General features: G+C 35.8%; 1 protein-coding gene across 3 annotated transcripts; it reads left to right on the plus strand.

Annotated features, from left to right (window-relative positions):
• Positions 1 to 734: 734 nt before the first annotated feature.
• LOC149476101 (suppressor of cytokine signaling 5-like) lies at positions 735 to 13,285 on the plus strand. 3 transcript variants are annotated; one of them, XR_016317915.1, is made up of 13 exons: positions 735 to 1,029; positions 3,076 to 3,149; positions 4,708 to 4,804; positions 5,151 to 5,252; positions 5,867 to 5,937; positions 8,130 to 8,199; positions 8,876 to 8,951; positions 9,198 to 9,293; positions 10,080 to 10,194; positions 10,790 to 10,968; positions 11,586 to 11,703; positions 12,334 to 12,516; positions 12,620 to 13,285. XR_016317915.1 is itself a non-coding variant. In XM_089712676.1 (12 exons), the coding sequence occupies exons 2-12, from the start codon at positions 3,125 to 3,127 to the stop codon at positions 12,438 to 12,440; spliced, it is 1,056 nt and encodes a 351-aa protein (XP_089568802.1). In that variant the 5' UTR covers positions 735 to 1,029; positions 3,076 to 3,124; the 3' UTR covers positions 12,441 to 13,285. The 3 variants fall into 3 exon arrangements, 2 of the variants coding, with proteins under 2 accessions (XP_089568802.1, XP_089568804.1); XM_089712676.1 differs by having other exon boundaries at positions 12,334 to 13,285; XM_089712678.1 differs by lacking the exon at positions 735 to 1,029 and adding an exon at positions 1,165 to 1,352 and having other exon boundaries at positions 12,334 to 13,285.
• Positions 13,286 to 16,035: the final 2,750 nt, after the last annotated feature.

A 16,035-nucleotide genomic window follows, 5' to 3' on the forward strand; every position in this document is an offset into this window, starting at 1 on the left:
AAAATAATTGATCAAAACACTAACCTGTGAAATGACAAATTCCTATCTTCATCCGATTTCCCAGTACTACGGCTTTTACAGCCGTAAACAACACAAGCCATGTAATCTTTAGTCAATTGTCTTTTCATAAAATAAAAAATTAAACTAAAACACTCGTTTTTCACTTCAAAAAAAATAATTAAAATAACCAAGCGATGATCACCAGACTGGTGATCAAAACAAATTGAAATGGCTACATGTCATTTCAAACTGTCGAACTGACATATATCTGTCCTCTTTTTTCGCAAGACATTTTGCCATAAGCTAGAAAGGCCAAACTAGTGCGTTATTGTTCAATTAATTGTTACTTCTCCAGGCTAGTTAATTGCTCCGAGCGTAGACAGAGAAATTCTCTGTCTACGGCTCCGAGATTGCACGCATCAATTCACGCGCATTACTTTTTCTAGTGCTCGATTGTGCGAAGCGTTGCTGTAGTTGGAACATTCAACGTTAAGCATTATGCCGCATAATGCGCTCTAGTGCTGTAATTGGAAAACGGGGAGTGATAGTGATTGTACAAGTATCGCGCTAATATTAACCAGAATCTATAAATTATTATTTCTAAGCTTATAAATTTCTTTTTGATCTGTTTTATTATAAAATTAGAATTCAACATTAATTTATAATTTTCTATAGTGATTAGTAGCCTTATTTTACATACCGTAAAACGAAACTTCAGAAATCTGAAGACAGAATTGGACAGAATTGGACAGAATCAAAAACAAAATGTCACACCGACAAAGTAATTGCGTATTTTGGTTGTGTGATTTATATTAAAACTGAATATTTTGGTGTAAATAATTTATTTTAAGTGTTGTTTTTAAGTTTTGTAAATAACATTGCAATGTGGTGTGTGAACGTAAAGTTTTAATGTGCGGTGAACTTTTAAATATATACAGTGAAAGTTTATGTGTGTAGCCGAATATCGAAATAAATACAAGGGATAGTTGCGAAAACGACAAACGTTACTAAAATATAATTTTATTAGACGTGAGTACTTTTTTGAATGATTGAATCTAATAAATGTAGAAATTAGATCATGCATGGAACTTTTTCAAGATGGCGGACGCATAATTTGATTTGTTTATTTTTTCTATTTCATTTATACACCCCCGTGTTTCTCCGCTATAACCATTAGTGTTATTTATTTTTACTGTAAATGGTTATAAATTGAAGCCTGTTATTATTAATTTAGCCATCATGTATAAACTTTTTTGTTTACAAAAGGTTATTGAACTTGTCAAAACCTGTCGAAGTTTTCGTATTTCCTCCGAGGCTCACGACAGATAGATACTGATAAATAAAAAAATGAGGTAAATTTTTCAGATAAGGTATAATCTACCATTCATTCATTAATATGTAAATTGTATTGTTTTTACTATTTACATGCTCAATTAAATTTATTTGAGAACTGCTCTTACCTTCTTTTAATTACCTAATGGTTATTTTCTAACGAGAGAAGAACTTGCGAATTGGATCGACGATGAAAGTCGTTGTTAATACGCTAGAAATAGAGTACTAATCCTAGCTACAATTCTTCCAAAAGTTGGTAATATTATCTTCACAAATTGTCTACTCTCATCAATCAAATCAAATATATTTATTTGCTTATATATGGTCATATAAGAGTGTTATACAATATTTTTTTCTCACATACACTGCCATTTTAAATGGCGTGCATCACTAGCTATGTCCTGCGGTTTTAACCGCATTGCTCCGCTCATGTTGGTCCTGGCGTGATGATAAATAGCATATAGCCTTCCGTGATAAATGGGCTGTAACATGTACAGAATTTTTCAAATCAGACCGGTAGTTTCTGAGATTAGCCTGTTCAAACAAAAACTTCAGCTTTATAATATTAGTATAGATAAATTGTAAACTAAGTTTACTAGTGGTAATTCTTTATCACAATGAATGAGGAATGCATCTGTCCCATACCCTACAATTCAATTACTTGTCTAGCAATTAGTAACCGTTTAGTTAATGAAACATTGTCTCGTTGAATCACTTTAATTGATGCGTATAGTTTATGAGTCACATTTCAATGTGAGTAATTTGTGCGAGTTTGTATGTATGGTTGTGTATATAATTTGTATTAGTTATGTGTATGTGAATAACCTTTTTCTTTAAGTGTTTTGTAAGAGGGAGATTTTTGTGCAAGTAACAATAAGGCTGAATGGATTTATGTGATAACGTTGTAAAGAAATTGATTGAACAATATGATTACTAGATTATTAGATAGCCGTATAAAAAATCACCCCAACATACTTGTCTGGAACATGATGGAGCCCACTCGCACTTTTAAGCGCATAAAACGGAGAGCTCCACAAGACCTCCTTCAACCGTAGAATCAGACTCACCATGATCATAGAAAATATTATATGGAGACGCTACTGGGCGTTTGCCATGCATGCCAACATTAAAACTTTTAACCACCAGCTTAATGCTTAATAAGGCAGATTGCAGGTTTAGAAGAGATTAAAAAAAAAAAAAGATTATTAGATAGTAGTACATTATTCAATTTGCGCCGTACTGGCTCTGGCGCTGGGAAAAATGTTCTCATTGTAGATAGTCTTCTATGCTAGAAATTATCGAAAATTTAGCAAAATTATATACAAATAATAATTCATGTTGCATTTTGTCCTTTTAGAAGCATGCATGAAAAGCATGAGGTATTTTTAAGTGAGGGTTGGCAGATGATACGTAATGTTGTCGAACTTTTGATTCTTCCTTGATGGGTTTCCTTAATCGTTTGAGCAGTGGTGATGTAACAACATGCGCTGATAAATTGAAAAAATCAATTTATTTCCTGCGCGCTTGTATGGTCTCGAACTCCCGACTTATCGATTTGAAGTCCGAGGCCACACCACTGAGCCACCACTGCTATAGTATCTATAGATATAAGTTAAATAATTTAGAAGAAACAGTATTTATCATTTAAAATTCAATCAATATCAGGTCAATATGAATGAAATATGTATATTGCAAATTATTTCGTGAATAAATTTCTACAATGAATAACGGTTTTCCTTCCAGATGGTAGTTTGCTGGTCAAACTGCTCATAGTGCCTAGATCGCAGATACCATGGGGCAGCAGACATCAAGGAAGAGTGAGTAATTTTATAAATATGTATTGTTATAAAAGTGCATTTAGATCAACACATAGAATGCAACGAACAAACGAAAAAAAACGAACGAACGAATGAAAACTCGTATATAGTGCATAGTTTCGAAATTTGAATGCACTAAGAACAACTAAAGAATGCTCTACGGCTAGACCGGGAGATACTGACACAAAATTTCGAGTCATTTGTAACAGGATGGCGGTTCTACAGGGGTCTTAGTACGCAATGATAAAAAGAAAAATGATGGTGTGATCGCTGGTATCGGTGGTTTAGTCGCGTGGGCGTTAGCCGAACTCGTCGGAAAAATAGCGAAAGTCAAACGATTTGTAACACAAAAATTTTAGTATTTACCGATAGCCCATAAAAAAGAAGTAGGCGGTAGTGTCATGCCATACTTTTCCGGTGTGACTTACAGCCCGCCATACCGACGCGAATATGTTGATTTAAATAAAACAATTATTCAACCATTTGTACCAGGCTAACTTTTGCACAGGTAACCATCGTCGTGCAGCCATTTACGAAAATCGCCATGCCATACTTTTCGGACGATTCCAAATGGTCGCCATACCGCCGAAAATCTGCAAAAAAAAATTATTTCGCCAAACTTTTTGTACCAGTATTGCATTTGGATTTTTGGAGAGTATTTGATAAAATGTGACCATTATTATATTTGCCATACTTCTAGTAGGGGGAAAAAGTGCTGTCATACTTGAAAAATTAATTTAGTATTAATTTATATAAGTGAAGATTTCCAACACCTAGATCTTTGAAATTTTGTATTTATATTCTTTGATCCTCAAACTTCCAGGAAAAATAAGTGCCATACTGTTACAAATCGTTTGACTTTCGCTATTTTCCGACGAGTTCGACTAACGCCCACGCGACTAAGCCGCCGGTACCAGCGTTCACACCATCATTTTTCTTTTTGTCATTGCGTACTAAGAACCCTGTAGAACCGCCATCCTGTTACAAATGACTCGAAATTTTGTGTCAGTATCTCCCGGTCTAGGCTGTTTACACTAAAAGAATTTGACTTAGATGGTAAGAATGAGTATTCGCTTGTTTGATGTAAATGCACCGTTACATGCAAGATTTATTAACAAGTACTGATTTTTGCAAGTTTTTACTGACTTAAAATTGTATACAGTATTGTATGCAGTATATAAAACGCACATCTGGCATATGCTTCTATGATGTAAACATCTGCTAAGAAAGGATTAAAATAAATGTTTGTACTTTAAAATTTTATTTTGACCATCCAGACGAAATTATGTATAAGTATGTAGCCGCCTCCTTAGTACAGTAGTTGGCGCGTGAGCGTAACACCGAGGGGTCCTGGGTTCGATTCCCGATGGAGATGAAGAAAAAAAAATGCCTCGGCCTGGTAGGACACAGAAGGCTGATCACCTACTTGTCCCTAAAGAAAATCGATCAGTGAAACTGATGTATAATGCATCTGCCCCTTACCCATGAGGACATGGTACTTTATTATGTATTACAATGTTACATTATGGAATATTTATTATTTATGTATCGATTTAAGGCGGCGAATGCACGTGCGGCTGCGGCGCGTGGGAGCGGCGCCGCTACGTCGAGTCGCCGAGCAGCGTGCACAGATACGTCAGCGCTGTTACTGACAGGTACTTTTAATTGTATCCATTTTATTGTTATTATAAACGTATTGTGTGTGATATTTCCAGATTAAATGACGCCCTAACTTTAATAATTGTTTTTTACATTGACTACCTATCCTAGTAAATACATAAAAGCAGATACTGGGCAGATGCGTGCATCTGTTTCACTGATAGATTTTCATTAGGGACAAGTAGGTTATTAGCCTTCTGTGTCCTGCCAGACCGAGATATTTTTTTTCTTCGTCTCGACCGGGAATCGAATCCAGGACCTCTCGGTTTTACTTTGACGCGTCAACCACTGTACCAAAGAGGTGGCTTTATAATATTAGTATAGATTTATTGAACTTAACAGATGGAGCGGGCGGCAGTGCTCGTGCCGGCGGCGGCGGTGGCGCCGCGCCGCGTGCGTGTGCACCGCGTACCGCCGCGTTAGCGACGCGTGTAACGACGAGCGGTGAGTGGGGGCGGGGGGAAATTATATGTATAATTAAATAAATATTTTAATAAATATTTCATCACAATTTTCACAAACGGTATGATCTGATTCCATACTAAACTTTTCGCTTGTGTTATGGAAACCAGATGGCTGATAAACATACATATATAATTTTAAATAAATACTCATATAGATAATTAACACCCAGACACAAAAACAAAACACACAAACCTCTGGCTTTAAAAGCAGGGCCACTACCAACTTAGCCAACCGGTCAACCAATTGTTCGCCAATTGTCGAATATGGCTGTAAATGGGGGGGGGGGGGAGTGAGAAACATTAATCCTCTTTTTACCCTTGAGTGTGATACCCCCGGTGTATAGTATCGTGGTTGCTGAATTATTTAAGAAAAGATAGAAATATTCCAAGGGTTGTAAAACGAATAATACTTTAAAAAATAAATAACTGAAATTCACATGTAAACTTTTAAAGAATAAAAATCTCTCCGCCAATCACTGGAGACACCTTGACCAACTCGGGCAACACGTCATTCCGCCGGAGCAATCGAATTTATTCTACTGTTTCAGTTAAAATTCACATGTTTTGATATTTATTTTCAAATTCGTGTTTCAGATTGGCGGCAGTATTGACTCTGGGCGCGCGAGACCTGAGGCGGGAGTTGGAATCTATTGTCATAAATACTGGTAAATATTGTAATTATTGTAATTATTTAAAACTAACTTTCCGCCCGCGGCATCGCCCGCGCAGTCAAAGAAAAACCCGCATAGTTCCCGTTCCCGTGGGATTTCCGGGATAAAACCTATCCTATGTCCTTTCTCGGGTATCAAAATATCTCTATACCAAATTTCATGCAAATTGGTTCAGTTGTTTAGGCGTGATTGAGTAACAGACAGACAGACAGAGTTACTTTCGCATTTATAATATTAGTATGGATTAAATAGTTTTTAGAAGTAGCCTAGCTTCTAATCCAGATTGTAATAGATTTCCATACAAGTCTGAGGTGGTAAATATTAATTTATGCATTGTGACGATCAAAAATATGTCTAGTTGAGGAACTAATATTTTTGAGTTTTCATTTTAAAATTATGTTTAACTAGAAGTTGCCCGCAGCTTCGCTTGTGTGGAAAAGATAAATTTTCATGGTATAAGTTTTCATCCCCTATTTTACCCCTTTAGAGGATGAATTTTCTAAACTCCTTTCTTAGGGGACGCCTACGTTATGACATCTACCTGCATGCCAAATTTCAGCCCGATACGTCCAGTGGTTTGGGCAGTGCGTTGATAGATCACTATATCAGTCACCTTTGAGCTTTATATATATACAGGGTGTAATCGTTAAGTGTGCACAGGCGATTATTCCGTAACTATTACAGATATCAAAAAACTTTAAACTGATATCGAAAGTACTTAACCTAATGAGTAAAATGGCCATAATAAATTTTTAAAAATAATACGAGAAATATCTAAAAAATTAACTTTAAACCCTCCCATACATTTAGTATGAGATATGAATATCCCATGTACATGGGTTGATCCAAAAGTAATGATAATCAATATTAAACAAGGTCATTACAGTTAAAATAATTATGTATTTCTCTAGATAGTCTTCTAACTAGATAATATACTTCGATATTTTTTTTCCTTAACTTAGAAAAAAAACTTTGACTTCATCTACAAAAACCCCTCAAAATCGGCCATCACTTCGCTGTCGTCTTAAAATTTCTTGTATCGACGGTGTTTCTTGTGCCGAGGTAAGAGATAGAATTAACTAGGAGCTAGATCTTACAAACAGGGTGGGTGTTCAAGCATTTTCAATGCCGATTTTTGATTGGCAGCCATCGCAACTGACGCTTTGTGATCTGGTGCGTTGTCTTGGTGAACCAACATTCAAGACCGAAGTTTGCCATGTCTCTTTTTCTTACTAACCTACCCGCAATCTTTTAATTTGGTCTGTGTAGTAAGAGCCCTGTGTAGTAGTGGCTACCTTCTTAAAATATTCCACATTTCTTCAGCGTCTCAAAAAACTACGGCTTTAATCTATCCTACTAATTTTCACTTTGAAAATCTTCACCGTCACTTTGGAAGCTCGCATCCAGGCCATTGATTGTTTCTTGGTTTCAGCATAAACATGGTGAACCCAGGTAACGCCCATAGTCACAAATCGTGACAAAAAATTATCCTGATCTCATTAAAAATTTAGAAATTCACCCTCTAAATGTCGAATCGTTGTTTCTTCTTTTCGTCGGGAAACATTCTGGCTCGCACTGTTCACATTAAAATTAATGTTAATACTTGGAAACGTGGCCTGTAGATATAATTTTTTTGTGATAACTTAGTGATTACATGAGCAAGCATAAAACATTTATTTTATATTTTTATGTGCACAGGAAATACCCAATTATCATTACTTTTGGATCAACCTATACATTTAATATGAAAGATTTTAGCTTTTTTTTTGTTTTCTGCTTTAATTACTTCGCAAATTTGAAGGGAAGTTCATTTAGAAACTGTAAATAGACCTCCTCATTGTATTGCACAATAAGGACGTCACTTCGAAAATCTACTATGAATACAAAATGTATGGGAAATAAATTGTATGGGAGCGTTTAATGTAACATTTTTGGTTATTTCTCGTTTTATTTTTAAAAATTTATTATGGCCATTTTACTCATTAGGTTAAGTACTTTCGATATCAGTTTAAAGTTTTTTGATATCTGCAATAGTTACGGAATAATCGCTTGTGCACACTTAACGATTACACCCTGTATATAGATATCAAACCGTTCACATGTCTGTTCACAAAAAAATTGACAATTTTTCAAACATTTTTTTATCGGCAAATTTTCAATTTATTTAAGTATATCATTATTTTCAGATGGTGATACAAATATAGAGGATGTGGAACCCACGGCTGAGGTTTACGTGCTCTCTGTTGCGCCGCGCACGTGAGTTTTCATTTTAAACTAACTTAAGTTATTTAAGTTAAATATGTCACTTAAACTTAGTTTATGATTTGTATTAGTGATGCAACGAATACTACTTTAACGAATACGAATACGAATAACAAACTTACTATTCGGCGAATACGAATACGAATATTTCGCCTTGGTAATAAAAGACTTATTTATTTAATGAATGTTTAGTCTTCCTATAATTAAAATTTATAATAGGAATAATTTTTATTTAAAAAACATAAAATTTGTAGATTTTCTGGTTTTAGGCGATATTTTTTTTCAGTCTGGATGTTTCCAGCCGTTGAAAAAAGTCTTTCCGAAGCGACTGTACATGGCTGACTGTTCGTTTTTAAATATTCGTACGAATATTCGGTAAATGTCTACTATTCGGCGAATACGAATATTCGTAGTATTCGTAGTTTATAAAATAGTATTCGTTGCATCACTAATTTGTATGTGTGCATTTGATATGTGTAAAATAACTATAATATGTAATGTACTAACTTAAGTTTAAAGTTTTTTATATTAATAAGTGTTTTTTTTGGGCTAAAAATAAATATTCTTTTCTAATCCATTACATTCTTAGTACATCAAGTTTAATTTTTATTTTTGTGTGTGATTTTTCTTATTTTTTATCACTAAATGTCTTTTTTACGCTCAATTTCAGTGAAGGCGATCTCCCCCCAGATGCGAGGGGCAATGAATTGGTGCAGAGCAATGATGGATCCATCAGGCGGTTTCAGGTTCGATTCCTGTGTTTTCTTTTGTGATTAAAATAAAAATAAATGTTGTTTGTATATTTGGAAGAGTTTTTTTTTATTTATTATTGGTCAGAAAATTATTCAACCGATAATTTTACAAGGGCAATTATTGTACTTTTGAAAAATAATTGTGGTAAGGTAGGAGCCATGAAAAAGTATAACATTTTTTTGAAATAACTAACATGAAAAATTAATAAATTATATATATTTATTTATGAATAATTGCAGGTGGTATGTGGCAGTGAACTACGCGCTCTGCTCTTACGGGCCCCGTCGTTACAGCACTCGTTGCCTGCAAACGCACACACTAAAGTTCATACACAGGTAATATATGTCGGGGAATTTAAACAAATCTCCATTAATAATAATTACATAGGTATGTGAAATAATACATATTAAATAATGATAAATAATGACTCAGTGCGCACACCTTGCGCGGTCGATGGTAGTACCGAGACTATCATCGAGCTACTGACTCAAGGAATATAAACCATAGCATGGCCCGTAACCCCATGCATTTCATATCAATTCAATATCGACATTATGTTGTACACCATAGAGTACATTGTAATAGGAAGGTATAGCCACATAACAACTACTCTGTTATAATTGCGGGTCAAACTGCGGGGCACAGCTAGTTTGTAGTAAACAGCTTACTTAAAATTCTATTTTTCTAACTTTTACATTGGAAATTTGAAATAGATTGTCACTGTCTACTTTAAACAGGGTTTATCTTTAAGCGCGGTTTCTCTTTAATCTGGTTTTGTCGTATTTCACATAGACAAGTATTAAAGTGACAGATCCCTGGTTTAAAGTTAGACTGTGTTTAAATTGTTTTGTGGTAAGACCGTTATATTTTAATAAAAAAAAATGTGTGCGTGTAATAGTGTACACACGTAAGAAGTGAAACTTCTTTATGACCTTATTTTTCAAAAAATAATTTACTATATGCAACTTTACAGAAATACATCGAATCACGCGTGGTAGGGATAAGAAAAAGATGGCGCGTAACGGAAAAATGTCACGCGTAACGAAAAAATGTTACACTAAATTTTTTTCCAACCCCGATAAAGAAGTTTCACTTCAATAAATGATATTTGTCTCTTGCAGGTGGACTACAAGCACTGTCTAGTGCCGGACCTGCAAGAGATCACCGCCTGCTCATTCTACTGGGGCAAGATGGACCGCTACGAGGCTGAACGCTTGCTCGATAATAAACCCGAAGGTATGATTATGATTGTAATAACACTTTATTCTTTATTTTGTAAATAAAAATACTTGTCGATTTCTTCATAAATTTTGCGGTTCGTCATTCCGAGTTTTAGAAGCGCTTCTTGGAAGGACGGGTGTATCGCTCCTCGTGCCAAAAATAAAAACGAAATAGAAAATGACTGTTGTGTAAAATAAAGAACCGTCGTTTTCGTTATTTACTAAAGTAAACTGTAATCCGGTATGAGACACAGCCAAATTCTGGTATTGTAAATAAATATTTACAAATAAAGTTCATATCGACTTTTGCAACAACTTATTTGTTGGCTAGCATTTGAACGATTGGGGGGGGGGGCATGGCCCTAATATTCTTTGGCTGGCACTTTGATTTGACGAGAACGTTTCGGGGTATTGTTCCCCGTGACATTTGCTAGTATCTTTATGGGGGGGAGGGGGTTATGTCTCTGGCTTGGCTAGTATCTCACACTATATCCACCTGTGGGCACTTGTTTTGACGAGAACGATTTGGGAGGGGGGGGTTAGCTTTCTTAGGGGAGGGGGGGTTATGTATCCGGCCTGACTAGTATCTCACACCACATCCTCCTTTACAGGCACGTTCCTCCTACGCGACTCAGCGCAAGAGGAGCACCTGTTCTCGGTGTCGTTCCGCAAGTACGGTCGCTCGCTACACGCGCGCATAGAACACTATCGGCACCGGTTCAGCTTCGACTGCCACGACCCGGCCGTGTTCGCGGCGCCCACCGTCACCGGCCTCATTGAGCACTACAAGGTGATTATTTACTTACTTACTTACACAATATACAGATACTAGTTCAAATTCAAATTCAAATCCTTTATTTGTAAGAATTTTCCGCGAGTACATCGAGCACTACCGGCACCAGCCTTTCCCAACTTGGGGCCCGCAAACCACTGGGGGTCCGCAGACAAATCAAGAAAGTTAAAAAAGTCTTAGTGACCAGACGATTCTGACGGCCGGACTGTGTATTTTTCAGTTTTAAGATAGAATAATCTGTCGAGTGATGGGTGGCTAAGCTATTACAAAAACACTGCGAGATTTCAATCAATTCTTATTTGCTTAAAATTATTCGCAGTATTCAATTAATTTATATCACTGACCGGTTGGATTGGTTGGTAGGTGCCCTGCCTTCCAAGTCAGAGGTCGTGGGTTCGATTCCCACCCGGAGCAAATATTTGTGTGATGAACGTAGATGTTTGCTCTGTGTCTAGGTGTTAATTATCTATATAAGTATTTATTTAAAATTATATATGTATGTTTATCAGCCATCTGGTTTCCATAACACAAACGAAAGCTTAGTATGGGATCGGATCGCGCCGTGTGTGAAAATTGTCCCGATTTATTTTATTATTTATCACATATGTGTGTAGGACCCCGCGTGCGTGATGTTCTTCGAGCCGATGCTAACGGCGCCCTTACCGCGAACCGCGCCCTTCTCGCTGCAGCAGCTCGCGCGGGCTGTCATCGTGTCGCACACCAACTATGACGGTGAGTTGTACACTCACACACACACACACATGCACACACAGACACATAGAATAATATATATAGCCGTACGCACGCGCACACACAGAGAAAAGCTATGCTGTAAAAGCTGTGATGTATATGCTCTTCTTTATGTGTGTATACACATAAAGAAGAGCATATACATAAAGCCGTACGCACATACACACACACTCATGCACAGAGAAAAGCAAATACATATAGCTGTAAGCCGTACTCACGCACACACAGAGAAGAGCATATACATGTAGCCGTACGCACACACGCACACACACACACAGAAAAATACACCCACAGAGAAAAGTATATAATATATTATACACATAGCCGCATGCAAAAATAGAGGAATGTTTCCTTTCAACAAAATTTGGTATCTCTTAAGTATATTATAGGTACTCTCCATCTTGCCCCATTGAAAATTCCCACCCTGTTACAAGGGTTGTAATGATCACCTTATAGCCTTCCTCGATAAATGGGCTATATAACACCGAAAGAATTTTTCAAATGGGACCAATAGTTCTCGACATTAGCGCGTTAAAACAAACAAATAAACAAATTCTTCAGCTTTATAATATTAGTATACATTAGTACTAACCGCGTCCCCTCCCCCCACAGGTGTAGAACAGCTCCCCCTCCCCGGGCGTCTCCGCGCGTACCTCAAGGAGTACCACTACCGGCAGCGCGTGCGCGTGCGACGCCTCGAGCGCGACCTGTACCACTGACTAACGGTGACTATACGTGACTAACGGTGACTATATGTGACTATACGTGACTGTAAGTGACTATATGTGACTACACGTGACTATATGTAACTAGCGGTGACTATGAGTGACTATATGTGACTATACGTGACTAACGATGACTATACGTGACTATAAGTGACTATGAGTGACTATATGAGCATATAATATGTGTAGCATATATGTGACTATACTTGACTATACGTGACTATATGGGGCTGGTATCGCATTATAGTCCTTTGGTACGTGTCTAATTGTCCAGCAATACTAAATACTGACACTCACTGACGGTACTTCGTTTCTTTCTCAGTATTCTCCTTGGAATGATAGCCGCTTATAAACTGACTATAATTGACCATTTCTGACTATTTTAAAAAAAAATTACCATAATATTACAGACTTCATACTTAAAATGACTACTTAATACTAAACTACGTCTCTAACTTGTAATAAGACACGCAAATAAAACTAAAAAATTGATTTAAATATGAAAAACTATGATTACAAGAAAACCAGTTGATCTATTCATAAATTAGCATATAGTGATACTACAATTTCGCGTGATACTAAACTTATAATGTCGTTTTATTGTTACTCTGTGCGTATTTCTACTGAATTCTACTAATAAATGGTAGAAATTTGAACATTTTCCGGAATCTTATGAAAATAGTTTTCTTTTTCTCTCATGATACATTTGTGTATTGCATTTTTTGATACTTCGATGTTATGCAAAGTGTTTTAAAGTTAGTGACACTTAGAGTTAGAGTTTTAGTGTACATTAAAGTGTAAAAGTACACTTTAATTAACACAATAATATGCACTCTTAAGTTTCACTTCAAAAAGTTAAATATGGAGAACTTAAATAAGGATTTCTAAAATAAGGATTTATTGTATTTCAATGTCAAAAGTGTTATTACAATACTTAGTGTAAAAAGAACACTTTAAACTTTATAAGTGTAACACCAAACGACTGTAAGTGTCACTAAAATTGAAACATGTGTTTTCTCTAGAATAATATTAGTATACAGTGTATTTATATATGAAATTATTTATAGGCTATAAGGTGCAGTGCAGGGCATAATAATTGGTACAATCGTATTTGTGTTTGAAAATTTCTAGTTTTTCGGTGGAGAAATTTAACTGATTTCTGAAAAAAACAGCATTGAAATGGTCCTGATATTTAGAAATTAATGATTTTAACGTATTTTAAACGCGATTTATTCATTATATTATTTATATTATTTTCCCGACGTTTCGCACACTTTGCAGCGAGCATGCTCGCTAAGATAATATGTATAAATCGCGTTTAGAATCCGTTAAAATGTTTAATTTCTAAATGGAAAATACTATGGTCCTGTTAAGATAATGATACAGACGTTAAAAAATGTACTTTTTTCTTTTCGATGCGCCAATTATTATGTCACTCACTGTAATATTGTTAATAATGCTGTAAATATATTATGTTTAAGATGAGATGCGTGGGCTGTTTATTAAAGAAACATAATAAAAAAATCTATCATTCAATAAAAAAAACATGGTCTTGAAGTATGTCTACAAAAATTATAGTTTTTAATTGGCTTTTTGGTAGTGACCCTGCCTTCCAAGCCAGAGGTCGATTCGGGTTCGATTCCCACCCGTGGCAAATATTTGTGTCATGAACATAGATGTTTGCTCTGTGTCTGGGTGTTAATTATCTATATAAGTATTTATTTAAAACTAGAGGTCCGCCCCGGCTTCGCCCGTGGTACATATTTCGCAATAAAAGGTAGCCTATGTCCTTTCTCGGTTATCAAAATATCTCCATACCAAATTTCATGCAAATTGGTTCAGTAGTTTAGGCGTGATTGAGTAACAGACAGACAGACAGAGTTACTTTCGCATTTATAATATTAGTATGGATTATATATTTTCCATATCACAAGCGAAAGTTCAGTATGGGATCAGATCGTGCCGTGTGTGAAAATTGTCCTGAAATATATTTTTTTTATAAACAGCCCAAGTAGAATTAGTATTGTATATTTTTTTTGTAATTTAAATCGAAACGTAAAAATAAATCTTGTTATATTGGATATTTACTATTTTTTTAATTATTTGTGCTCGTAATAAAAATGTCTAATTTGTGTAATAATAGCGTAAATGTAACTGGTTTTGAAATCTACGGAAATTGGGAGTTATGTCTGATGCAACACAATTATTAATAAAAACTTGAAAAAAGTAAAAATATTTTCTCGTACAATATTCTTGGTATGAAAAACTTTACAAATGAAAATCTTATGTTATTTAAACGATTTATATAAAATTAGTTATTTAATAAAGGCGCTAGTCATTCAATCTAATAGCAAATTCAACGAAATGACTGTGACATAATTTACCAATCATACAATATAAAATTCGTGATACATACCGTAGTAAATGTTTTTGTTTCCAAATAAAAATAAAAAAAAAATAATTTGAAACAATTTTTATTACGCTGTTTTTTTTACTTATAATTGTGTTGTATCTCCGTCTCTTTTGCACTTATTGTTGTTCACTCGCGCCAGACAGAGACGGATGCAGTCTCCCGCCAAAAGTTGGATGTGTATGTAATTACAATTAGGTATGTATAGATTGTATTGTAATATTAATAATTTGTATTAATGTGTAATCAGCGCGAAGCGTACAAATTTTATGGATAATAGATTTATTTTAAACATTTTTGTGTTTTATTTCTTTTTCCTGGTGCAAACTCAAACATTTATTTATCCAACTAGCGGTCCGCCCCGGCTTCGCCCGTGGTACATAATATTTACGTTTTCTCTACATAAGAACCATCCTCGTACTTCAAGGAATATAATAAAAAAAGAATTATCGAAATCGGTTCAGCCGTTCTCGAGTTATGCGCTTACCAACACATTTTGCGATTCATTTTTATATATAAGAAGATAAGATTAGACTTCTTCTAGAAGAACTTTTGAATCGTCATTACATATTTTTAACATTTACCAACGATTCGGAAAGCTGTATCTATGGAGAAGAACCGGCAAGAAACTCCATAGTTGCTCTTTTAAACTTTTTGCAAAAACTTATGTTATATACTTAGGCCGCCTGTCCATCTGCAAGAAAACTTAAAAGGATGTAGGATAAGATAGGCAAGCCCTGGAGTGGACTCCGCAAGGAAAAAGAAAGCGTGGCCGACCTAGACAATCCTGGCGTCGTTCCGTGGCAGCGGAGGCTAAGAGCTAGCGCGCACGAGCAACTTTGTCTCCGCAACTATTTTGTCTCCGCAACTATTTTGTCTCTCCCACCTATGGCTAGTTCGCGCACGTAGCGACGCAACTCCCCATTCAATTTATGGGAGAGACAAAATAGTTGCGGAGACAAAGTTGCTCGTGCGCGCTAGCTCGGCGATTGGTTTGACGTGGCCGGAGCTGAAGAGCGTAGCCCAGGACCGAACGCGATGGCGGCGCACTGTGGACGCTCTCTGCCCCACATAGGGGCCATAGGACCTTAAGTCAAGTCAAGTAAGTCAGGATAAGATAGAATAATAGAGAGTATAGTCGTTAACTTGTTTACCTAAAATCACATTTTAAAATAATAA

This window comes from Colias philodice, chromosome 29 (assembly GCF_061535455.1).
Source record: "Colias philodice isolate Cphi_HAF_F1 chromosome 29, ilColPhil1 Martin Lab GWU primary, whole genome shotgun sequence".
NCBI lineage: Eukaryota > Metazoa > Arthropoda > Insecta > Lepidoptera > Pieridae > Colias > Colias philodice.

Excerpts from the sequence above, each read along its gene's own strand:
- LOC149476101 (XM_089712676.1), top strand. The coding sequence starts at position 3,125 with ATGGGGCAGCAGACATCAAGGAAGA. Across the intron at positions 9,294-10,079 it reads ACACTAAAGTTCATACACAG|GTGGACTACAAGCACTGTCT; the intron begins GTAATATATGTC and ends TGTCTCTTGCAG. Across the intron at positions 10,195-10,789 it reads GCTCGATAATAAACCCGAAG|GCACGTTCCTCCTACGCGAC; the intron begins GTATGATTATGA and ends CCTCCTTTACAG.